The 11,033-nt window shown below is 42.0% G+C and overlaps 1 protein-coding gene across 1 annotated transcript in view; it reads right to left on the bottom strand.

Moving 5' to 3' along the window:
• Window positions 1-2,557: 2,557 nt before the first annotated feature.
• The window catches only part of LOC111150330 (cytochrome b-245 heavy chain), a 34,596-nt gene continuing 26,120 nt past the window's right edge, over window positions 2,558-11,033 (bottom strand). Inside the window, exons 9-13 of the mRNA XM_022507774.1 lie at window positions 10,720-10,973; window positions 9,437-9,599; window positions 8,124-8,270; window positions 5,573-5,697; window positions 2,558-4,427 (exon numbers count right to left, since the gene is read on the bottom strand). Coding sequence (XP_022363482.1) covers window positions 4,301-4,427; window positions 5,573-5,697; window positions 8,124-8,270; window positions 9,437-9,599; window positions 10,720-10,973 — 816 coding nt within the window. The 3' untranslated portion in view covers window positions 2,558-4,300. The remainder of the gene's footprint in view (window positions 4,428-5,572; window positions 5,698-8,123; window positions 8,271-9,436; window positions 9,600-10,719; window positions 10,974-11,033) is intronic.

Here is an 11,033-nt window from a genome sequence, read left to right as displayed (position 1 = left end):
TAACACCTCTTCTCCTGAAGCTGTTTCAAAAAATTGAAGCAGAAGGAAAACTTCCAGACTCTTTCTATGAAGCCAGCATTACCCTGATCCCCAAACCAGGCAAAGACCCTACCAAAAAGGAGAATTTCAGACCAATATCACTGATGAATATGGATGCTAAGATTCTCAACAAGATCCTAGCAAACAGGATCCAACAGCACATTAAAAAGATTATCCACCATGACCAGGTGGGATTCATTCCTGGGCTACAAGGATGGTTCAACATTCGTAAATCAATCAATGTGATAGAACAAATTAATAAGAAAAGAGAGAAGAACCATATGGTCCTCTCAATTGATGCAGAAAAAGCATTTGACAAAATCCAGCATCCGTTCCTGATTAAAACGCTTCAAAGTATAGGGATAGAGGGAACATTCCTGAACTTCATCAAATCTATCTATGAAAAACCCACAGCAAATATCATCCTCAATGGGAAAAAGCTTGCAGCCTTCCCGTTGAGATCAGGAACACGACAAGGATGCCCACTCTCACCACTCTTGTTCAACATAGTATTAGATTTACAGTTAGGAGATGAACAAGTTCTGGGGATCTAAGGTACGGAATGGGATTATGGCTAATCATACCGTATTATATACTTGAATGTTGCTAAGAGACTAAATCTAAAATGTTCTCACCCCAAACATCAATGGTAATTAGGTGACAGGACAGAGGTGTTAAGCTAATGATATGGTGGTAATCATTTTGCAAAATATGAACATATTAAATCAACCCTTTGTACATCGTACAGATTACTGAGGTTTAAGAATCCAGCTCTTTTGTAACCAACATTATAAGAATTGATTCAGTGAAATTTCATTAGTGTATGCTAAAATGTCTGGGTAAAAGGCTGTTGGAGAAAATGAGATTCATATGGCCACGGAGTATTCCCCAAATGTGACTTACTAGCTACAAAAGTAAAATGAAACCTTTACATATATAACAGAGAAATCTGGTGATCAAACTTAATACCACCAAAAACAGGACAAACTGAGAGTACTTACCCCAATGCAACGCACTGAGGATACAAAGTCACCTGTATGTAGATGACAGAGTACATGATAGTTCTGTATCAGTGTTAAATTTCTTGGATTTGTTCATTGCCTTGTGGTTATATAGGTAAAAGTTGTTCTTTGGAAAAACATCATTTGGTGAATAATCACGTTGTAATGCTTTAAATATCTTACAATTTTATTGGTCAATTATATCTCATTAAAGCTGAAGAAACATTACAAATAAATATAAACAAATAAAAGTAAAAATAAGCATGGATTGGGTTAGCTAGTGTTTCTAAACTAAGAGACAAGATTTATTTTTTATAGATTTTATTCGTTCATTATTTTATTCATTCGACAGAGAGAGCACAAGCAGGGGGAGAGGCAGAGAGACAGGCACCAATCCTCCGGCATAAACCGGAGGATTATACCACCGCTGTTACGGTGAGAGTGCATAACCTGTACCTAGCACAATAGCTTTGAAAATATCCTAGGTTACTCACACTTTGGTGAATCTGCTCGTGTGGTAGAAAGAACATGGACTTTTTTTTTTTTTTTTTTTACCAGAAAGGTGTGCATTAATGTTGACACAGTTCCACAGTAGTTGTGAGATGGCTTGTGCCTATCATTTGTTTGGCTTAGACGAGGATGTTTTGCTAAATGTTAGCTAACTGTGTTACAGACATTTGTTTCGGGTGCTGGCCTCTGCTCCACTGGCAGCTCTTGCCGACCCCCCAGAAGAACACATGCCCGCACGTCTACCCATTTCCCAGACCGTGCAGATCCTAACTGATGACTCATTCAGAACAACGGCCAAGACCGAACCGTGAGCATACGGGTATATTCACAGTCTGATTTGCTGACACCTAACTGCAAAGTTAGAGCCTACAAAACGAGTGAAAGTGAAAGAAAGAGGTCTCATACAAGATCTTCTTTGCCTCTGAGATTCTGTCCACAACATGAGGTGACACTCTTGTCTCCTCCCAGTGCCGTGAGGGTCACCAGGCCATGAGCACCAAACTCGGTACTTAGTTTTCCCTTCCCAGCCCCTAAACAGTGACACGTTTGGCCCATCGCATGCAAAAACACAGAGAATCTCAGCCCCACTGGGGCAGAGCCCATCTCTGCTGTGTGAATCCACCCTTTTAATACTAAGAAGATCAATAACACAGACACCAAGAGAGCTCATTCATTTTAACAGTCAAGCACAACTTTATTAATTCTTCCTAGGAATCATCTCCCCGGGCCCCACCCACCCCCCACTATCCAAATACAACAACTACAAGTATTCAAATTTCATAAATGCAATATTGCAAAAGCAGGGGAACTAAGAAAAGCCTTCATAGTGCTGAGATAAAACAATGCTTAATCATGCTCTCAGTACATATTACTAAATGCTAAGTACTAGAAACCGGAAGAGATCTGCGGGCAGCTGGCAGCCGGCGGCTTGGGAGAAGGATGGATGACAAGCAGGGTAACACAGGACAGCGCTCTCTGTTCCGGTAACTCTGTTGGTATCCAGTTTAAAAAACAAACAAACAAACAAACAACCCTGGAGACACAATTTCAGAGCACAAATGGACCATGGAGGGGAGAGAGGGCCAAGGTTCTCAGACGCCTAGAATTGTGGTTCCCCCTCTTGATCTCACTCTGGTGGAAAGAACTGAGTCTGTGAGGACCAGAGCCTGTGTCAGAGTAATAACACAATGAAAATCTGCTGAATGAATGAACTGATACCTGGCTGCAGTGTGAACAGGCTAGACCTAAGTTTCTCTGAGTAAAAGCTTTGCTGGGATGTTTTGGGGAGGCAACATGTCCACGGCAAGCCTGACTTGTCAGGAAGGACCTGCAGTGACCTGCACATCCGGGGAGTTTGCCCAAAGGAACAACCAAGTTCTTACTACTGTATCCTGGTCTTCTGAATATGCCCACCCAGCATCAAAATTTGCAGCCAGAACCTCAGGTTCAATACCACATGCTCATGTTATGTTGATTACTATGGAATCTGGGGTGGAATGTGACTAGTGTGAGACCCCCCCAACCCTCCCTGTCCCTTTTGTCTTTTTCGCTTTCAATCACCTTCCTCCTGTTCTCTTTCCCCCCTGTCCTCCCCTTTTCTCCTAACCCAGTCATGTGCCCGTCCCCCAGCTTTCTTCTTTCTTCCTCATTACCAAGGTTAAGTAGTTCTAAATATCTGTGGCTCCACAGGGTGGGGGAAGTAAAGCTATTTTTAGTTTCCAGAAATAAGAGCAGTTCCAAGAAAAACAAAAAACAAAAAACCCTATTCCTGGTCACACTAACAGTGATTTAGAGACTCTCTCTTGAACTCATGCATATCTAGAACATTCTACGGGGTGTGAATTCAACACACAGTAAGCTGGGGATTTTGGCTTCTAGGACATAAATTTGATGATGATGATGATGATGATGATGAAGATGATGTAAAAATAAACCAGTATTCACACAAGTAAGAGCCATTTTGTGTGTGTATTTAAATAAAACAAGGGGTAGGTGCTATTTTAAAGCAGCTGGGCATATCGGATAAATCTTTGGCACAATTCTTAGTTTAAGACTTTAAATTATTTCTACTTGGGCCTTATATGGTTCTAAATGTCTTTTCATTCATTCATTCATTCAGTAAACTTTCACTGAGTATCCACTCTGCCAAACATCCTTGTAAATGCTCAGATGGCCATCCTGTCACTCTTAAGTGTTCAATCCTTCTTGGCATATATTATCTCCTAAATATTTGGAAGATTTCATTCACTATGACGACAATGATTACAAAGGTAACACAAGACGGAAAATGAATGGCCACTCCCTGGATTGTTGCTTCTTTTGGGGAGTACATGTGCCTATCTCCAGGCGACCTGGTATCACAGAAAGACCCCCAAACCTGGGGCTGCGTGGACTAGATGTGGTCCATGCTTCAGAATCTTTGGGAAGTTACTTCCCCATTTTGAGTCCCTATTTTTTTTTAATCCTAAACACTGAGTCCAGGAACCCTTGCCCTACCTTTCTCTGGTATTATTGTGAGTGAAACATGAAATCAAGTTTGTAAAAGTGCTCTGAAAACCATAAAGCCCCATACGAATGCGAATTATCACTATCAAACGAGCTTTAACATTCCTTTCAGGGAAAACCTTCCCTTATAGCTTCATTTTCTCTCTTTTTTTAAGGATGGGGGGGGGGACTTACATGATCAGCTAGCATTATTGGGTTAGGTACTTGGCGGCATAACCCACACTGATCTCACGAGAAGACAGCAGTTAGAAGTTTTCCTTGTTGAAAATGAAATGCACTCCCCGGGGGCCAGACTCAGAGTTGGAGATGCACTGTTTACTGAGGGTTTCAGCTAAAGCTTCAGGTCCGCAGAGGAAAACTCCTATTCTGGTACTTCGGGGGAAAGAAAGGAAAAATAAAACAGTGTCAGGCTTTTGGATGAGACAGACTACAAAGCACGTGAAGGGATTTCCTCTTGATTTTAGGCTCTAGTGGGGACGTCTGCCGCAGAAAAAAATGGTGGTGAAGTGATGTTTGTGGACTGGTTCCCTTCGGGGCTCCATAACGACTCTGCCGACAGCTGGGTGCGGCTTTATCCTTCTCTGTTTTAGACTCTAAAGCCTAGTTCCTCAAGGTGTGGTCCCAGACCAGTAGCTTCCTAGTCAGCTTTTTAAGAATGTAGATTCTCAGGGCGCCTGGGTGGCTCAGTCGGCTAAGCATCTGCCTTTGGCTCAGGTCATGATCTCAGGGTCCTGGGATAGGGCCCCACTAGGTGGGGAGTCTTCTTCTCCCTCTCCCTCTGTCCTTCCCCCTGCTCATGCTCTCTCACTCTCTCTCCCTCCCCCCCCACTTTGTGTGTCAAATAAATAAATAAAATCTTTTTAAAAAAGAATGTAAAATCTCATGTCCCACCCCAGACCCAGTCAGTCAGCATCTGCCTTGTGAAAAGATACCCAAATGATTCATAGACTCATTAAAAGATAAAAAGCAAAGGTGTGAAGGGTATATTTGTGGTGATTTCTTGAGTTTATCATGTGTTCTAGAAAGATAGAGGATCTCCTCAAACTTCCAGAATGGGTACAGCTTTAATGAAGGCAGAAAGGACCTTAGGATGTCTGGCAACTTATGATTTTAGACCCCAAAACTAAAACTGAAAGTGGGCACCATATCTCCTTAATGATAAAAGTCTAAATCATATTGAATGAAAAGAAGTAGATACACCAGTGAGATTTAGGAGCCAAAAGAAAAGAGCTAAGTTATGGCCTCACTTGGGAGGGTTCAGAAAGGCAGACGTGAGCCCCCCCGCAGCATCTTTGTTTATAATAAGTAATTATTATAATTACTTATTATAATTATAATCCAGGTAATTTTGGTGTGCTCTAAAGCCTCCCTTGTAAAGTCATATGTATCTGGAAACTTTTATTGGGTGTGAATACAGTAATCTAGGTATTTTAGTTTTCAGAATATACAAATCTAGCTGTGTTTGGGAGCTCCCTCTTTCGGTGAGAGCAAATGGGCTAGATCACCCAGCTCCTTACTTTGGGTGTTGACTCGCGATTGTCTTGAATTCATTATCCCAGTTGGGTCGTCCATACAAGGTCTTTTGTTTCAGGCCTGTGATCACATCTTTCTCCTCGTCATGGTGCACAGCAAAGTGATCGGCCTGTGGGAAAGGACATGAATTCACAAAAAAGAGACAGGCTGTAAGGAAAACACAGCTATATTTACGTATCTCACAAGCCAAGTTCTCACTACCCTTTCTAACCATATATATATTTGAGGGCTAGAAGGTACACAAAGATGAACAAACTGGGTCTCCTCAGGGAAATTACAGTCTAGAAGGGCAGACCTTGAAGTGTGAGCATGAATAATCCTTTTTGCAGAACATGGTATCACGAGTGCCACGGGAGAGGTACAAATAGCTCAGTGAGAGCGAAGGAGGGAGGTGGGATGGGATGGATATAGGACACGAGGTTGGAAGCACTTGGCATCGAGCATTGAAGGTGTGGGTAGGATTTAAATTCTGTTTTTCTCCCTGTTCTACATGTGACTTTCTCTCTTGACCCTAATAGACTCCCACTCCTTTAGGAGAATTGCTAAGAACTAAAACAACCACAGACTAAAATGCACTCATATCTTGGCAACATAATGAGACAACAAATCAAGCCTAATGCTAGTGTGTGTGTGTGTGTGTGTGTGTGTGTGTGTGTGTGTGTACATAGTCACCTGTTGTTTTCTGCTACCATTCTACGGGGTCTCAGTTCGAACAACAGATATTTTTCATAAAAGTGGTTAATTAAATTTATTTAAAACTTGAATCAGATTTTAAATTCACCGGACAGGGGATGGTTGATGGGGATGGAGGAGGTTAAGAAGGGTGACTACTGTGGTTTAATAATCCTATAGGGACTAATTTTGTAAAGCAAAATAGTTATTTTGCAATGCAAATAAATTTCTCATCTAAAAAACTGTGTCTGGTTTTTTAAATAATAAAACTGCAAAGTAATTTATACATTATAGATTTTTTCCCCCTGGGTTTCATTTTTTATCAAATATTTGCTGGTTTGTTTTGTTTTTAAATTGCAGAAATGGCATTTGAAATCCTTTTTTCTGGAGCAACAATGTTCACGGTCATGTGTTCCCAGATCTAAAATTGCAACAAGACTCTTCTAAGACTTGGAGGATTGATGATAAACAATATGCCAAAACCCAAATGAAGGGTCAGTTTTCACAATCCAAGGTGCTTGTGAAAGTTACCCAGGAGGGAGGAGACAATTTGTGGCTATGGCCACCTTTCTCCCTGACACCAGCCAGGGACAGGCAAAAACTCTTGTCTTAGCTCCTTATGCAGGGTGAGCTCATGCTGCTTCTGCTGCTTCTGTTGCTTCCAGGCCAAGTCATTGATGTTTGCTTATTTAGAAAGAGTTTAGGGGCACCTGGGTAGCTCAGTCAGTTAAGCATCTGCCTTTGGCTCAGGTCATGATCCCAGGGTCCCAGCATTAGGCTCCCTGCTTGGCAGGGAGTCTGCTTCTCCTTCTGCCTCTCCCTTTGGCTTGTGCTCTCTATCTCAAATAAATAAATAAAATCTTTAAAAAAAAAAGAAAGATTTTACCCCTTAGGAATCATTAACTTGTTTCAGAGTTTCTCAATTTCAGCACTTTTGACATTTGAGACCAGATAATTCTTTGTTGTGGGTGAGCTGTATTATAAATTGTAGAATGTTTTCATTGTTAACACGGGAGCTACACACACACACATACATATATAATGTGTTATGTTTTATTCATTATATGTTATATTACACACACAGACATATATGCTATATACATATGCACACATATATCACCTTCATTAAATATATTTTGATTTATTGATAAATGATAATCATGAACTAGTAGGAGTTGCTAAGAGTGCAGACTCTGGAACATTCTGCCTCTGTCTCTTACTAGTTGGGTGCCCTTGGACAAATGACTTAACCTGTTCTGGGCTTTGCTTTCCTTGTCAGTAAAGTGTGGAGAATAATACTAGCTACTTCATAAGGCTGTTGTAAGGACTGAATTTGACAATCTATGTAATCACTAATAAAAATACCTAGCACATGGGATATGCTTAATAACTATGAGCACTTATTATTACTATTTACTAAATGTATTGTGTGTATTGTAAAATAGACATGAACATAAAATTAAAGGAATATGTATGTGTGTACAGATATAAAGATGGAGGTAGAGATAGGCATAAAGAAAGGGAGAAAGACAGCTAATATTTTCTTCCCATTACCCTGTGGATCATCTTGTCCAGGTGGTTCGAGGCCCTTGGAAAAAGCATGACTCTAAGAAGGTCAAAGTCACGGCTCTTATTCCCTTTGGGCTCCCTAGCTTTGATCTGTTCCACAGATTCCAGCTTTGAATCTAGTCTCAAGAGTCTGAACATATGTGAACACTGAATGAGAGCGGACGGGCTGGATCTCCCAACTCCACCAACTGTTCTTGGTAAGAACGGAATATGGAACACTCCAGTAACCGAAGGGAAGTTGGTCTGCCCCGGGGAACTGTGGGAAGGATGCGAGATCTCAGCTTTCGCCCTCACCTGAGACTCATCCCAGCCCGTGAGATAGATGTTATAGCTGAGGAAGCCGGCGTTGTTCCTCTCCTGCATCTGGGTCTCTAGAAGCTGCAGCAAGTCTGCAAACCACTCAAAGGCGTGTGTGTCCCGGCACAGCCAGTAGAAGTATATCTGCAAAAGGCCTCATCAGAATGGACAGATGGGTTTCTACCCAACCCAACCCCAACCTTTCCCTGTTTCCCTAGAAACATAGGTTTTCAGAAAACTCTGGACATCTCACAAGCTAGCTCACATGAACTTGCACAGGCCTTCACCCCATGGGGCAGTAAATACCTTGGTCTCAGAAATGCATGGCTTAGGAAAACAACATCAGCTCAGCGCTTTCCCTCCGGGTCTGCTCTTGGCCACCTCAAATCCCTGGCTTCCTTTGTCCTGCCTCTCAGAAAGCCCAAGGGGCTCTAGGCTAGCTTCACTGCCCGCTAATGCCAGACATTCCTGAGTTCCTGGGGTTGGGGAGGGGAGCTGCTCTCCCCATACCTTCTCCATGTAGCAAAGAGAGAAAGGGGAGAATAAAAAGTCACTGTATGCTCAATGTCCCTATTCGAGGTTATCTCTAAAGTGATTCGAATGACTCACGTTTTATTCAAGATGTCCTTTACTGGGCAACGAAACCAAACTTACATGTGACCAAAAAATGCCCTGGGAATTTACTCTGAGGAGATACCCGTAAGAAAATAAGTACAAGTTTCATGAAAGGGCGTGTTTCCTGCCCTCCCCTTGCAAAAAAGAAAAAATAAAAGGTATTGGGGGACCGGAAAAGGAATCAATCTCAATATCTAATACAGGATGATAGAAAAATGATTCTGTACCCTCTCGATGGAACATAAAGGAATCATTAAAAAGAATCATTATAAAGCCTGTGACAACACTGAAAAAACACTATGTTTTTTTTTCGAAAAAGTATACATACCCAATATTTACAACTTTCCAAGAGTATGTAAACACGTGAGAAAATATTGGACGAGAATCCACAAAAAGGGTAGCTACTGCATTAGGGTTGCTAACACTTTCCGTCCCCACTACCTTTCTTCCCAATTTCTTCTAATGCTCTCCAAGTGCAGTATATTACTTGCAATAATAGATCTGCTTATTTATAAGCACATTTGACTTATCAAACAGCCCTTTTATGAGAAGTCTCTCTCTCTCTGGAACCACCCGGAACTTGTCTTCACTTCCTTTGGTCTCCAGCCAGCCTCTGCCCGGAAGGCTCTCTCCCACTTTGCTGGGCCGAGTGGGAGGATTGCCCCCAGCCCTCCGAAAAAAACGAAGGGACTCACCTTTTTGAGTCTCAGATTGGTGGCGTTGTTGCAGTATTTGTACCAGACAGACTTGAGAATGGATGCAAAGGGTGTGACCCCAATCCCTGCTCCCACTAACATCACCACCTCATAACTGAACACATCTTCACTGGCTGTGCCGAAGGGCCCGTCCACAGCTATCCTGCAGGGAAGCGTGTGAGGAGATGGTTAGAGGGTCACCTCGCACTGCAGAGTAGGATGGGGCACAGCTTATGTCACACCAAACTGGGACAATGTATCTACAGGGCACACTCTTCTATGAAATGGCTTTCAACTTGGTGTCAACATTGTGGTTCGAAGTAAGAAGAGGAAGTTTTAGCTAACTGAAAACATTTGGTAACTCTCAGGGGCATTTTTTTTTATCTCTCCACCCTTTCACCTACCACCGCCCCACACACACATACACACACACCTGTACCTCTTGCCAGGGCATCCCACAGTTGAAATTCCTGCTTACATTGCATGCTGAAGTAAAGTGCAAATTTTCTGTCATAGCATCTTGTGAATTTAATATCTTCACTTTTCATTTGTCTATTCATTGAGTCAAGCAACAAGATTTTCTTGAGCATCTACTAAGTGCCCGGCACCATCTCAGGCACATGGGAAGAAGGGGGCAAAGTGGATAATATATGGCATTTACCCTCAAATAACATAGGTCAATTAAATTTTAAGAATATCCTTGATGGGGCACCTGGGTGGCTCAGTTGGTTAAGCAACTGCCTTCAGCTCAGATCATCATCTCAGGTTCCTAGGATCAAGCCCCATGTCGGGCTCCTTGCTCATCGGGGAACCTGCTTCTCCCTCTCACTCTGCCTGCTACTCTGCCTGCTTGTGCACTCTCTCTATCAAATAACTAAAAATAAAAATTTTAAAAATAAATAAATAAAACAAACATATCCTGATGAGATGTGTTCCCTCTATCTTTAAAAAAAAAAAAAAGAATATCTTTGATACAATATAACTTCGTTTGTTAGAAAAGTTAATATACCTTGGCCTTGACCCTTATATATTTAAAGGAATTTGGGAACACTCATTACTAATATTTGATTCAAGTATTTTCTATTTCACACAAGATTTCTAAGTATATGCTTAAACGCACCACACATAAAATGGGGAACACTGACATAGCTACCTATATTTGTAGAACTTGTGTGTTTGCTCATGCCCAGGAGACAGTGTAGTGAGAGATGGGAAAAGGGGAGCTATTGGGGGACAGTTTTCGTGAACTTGTACACTTCTGTAAATATGCTCTTTGCACTTACTTAGGTAGTTTCCAAGCATCCTGAAACTCCTGCTTATCACAGCCACAAGCATTGAAAAGTCCTTCCGTCCAGTCCCCAACGATCCGAATATGGATGCTGAAGAAGTCTTCCTCAGGGGCGGAGGTCAGTGTGAAAGGGTGCCACTCCAGCCTGGACACCTTGGGGCACTTGACAAAAATGTATTGTCCCACCTCCATCTTGAATCCCTTCTTCTTCATCTGTAGCTCGATGGTTTTGAAAGGGTGAGTGACCACCTACAAAACAAAACATGTCTCTGCGGGGCACCTGGGTGGCTCAGTGGGTTAAGCCTCTGC

Source organism: Enhydra lutris, unplaced genomic scaffold (genome assembly GCF_002288905.1).
Source record: "Enhydra lutris kenyoni isolate GAN:26980312 unplaced genomic scaffold, ASM228890v2 scaffoldscaffold23, whole genome shotgun sequence".
Taxonomy (NCBI): Eukaryota; Metazoa; Chordata; class Mammalia; order Carnivora; family Mustelidae; genus Enhydra; species Enhydra lutris.
The sequence above is the reverse complement of the archived record's forward strand: the minus strand, read 5'-3'. Positions and strand labels throughout refer to the sequence as shown.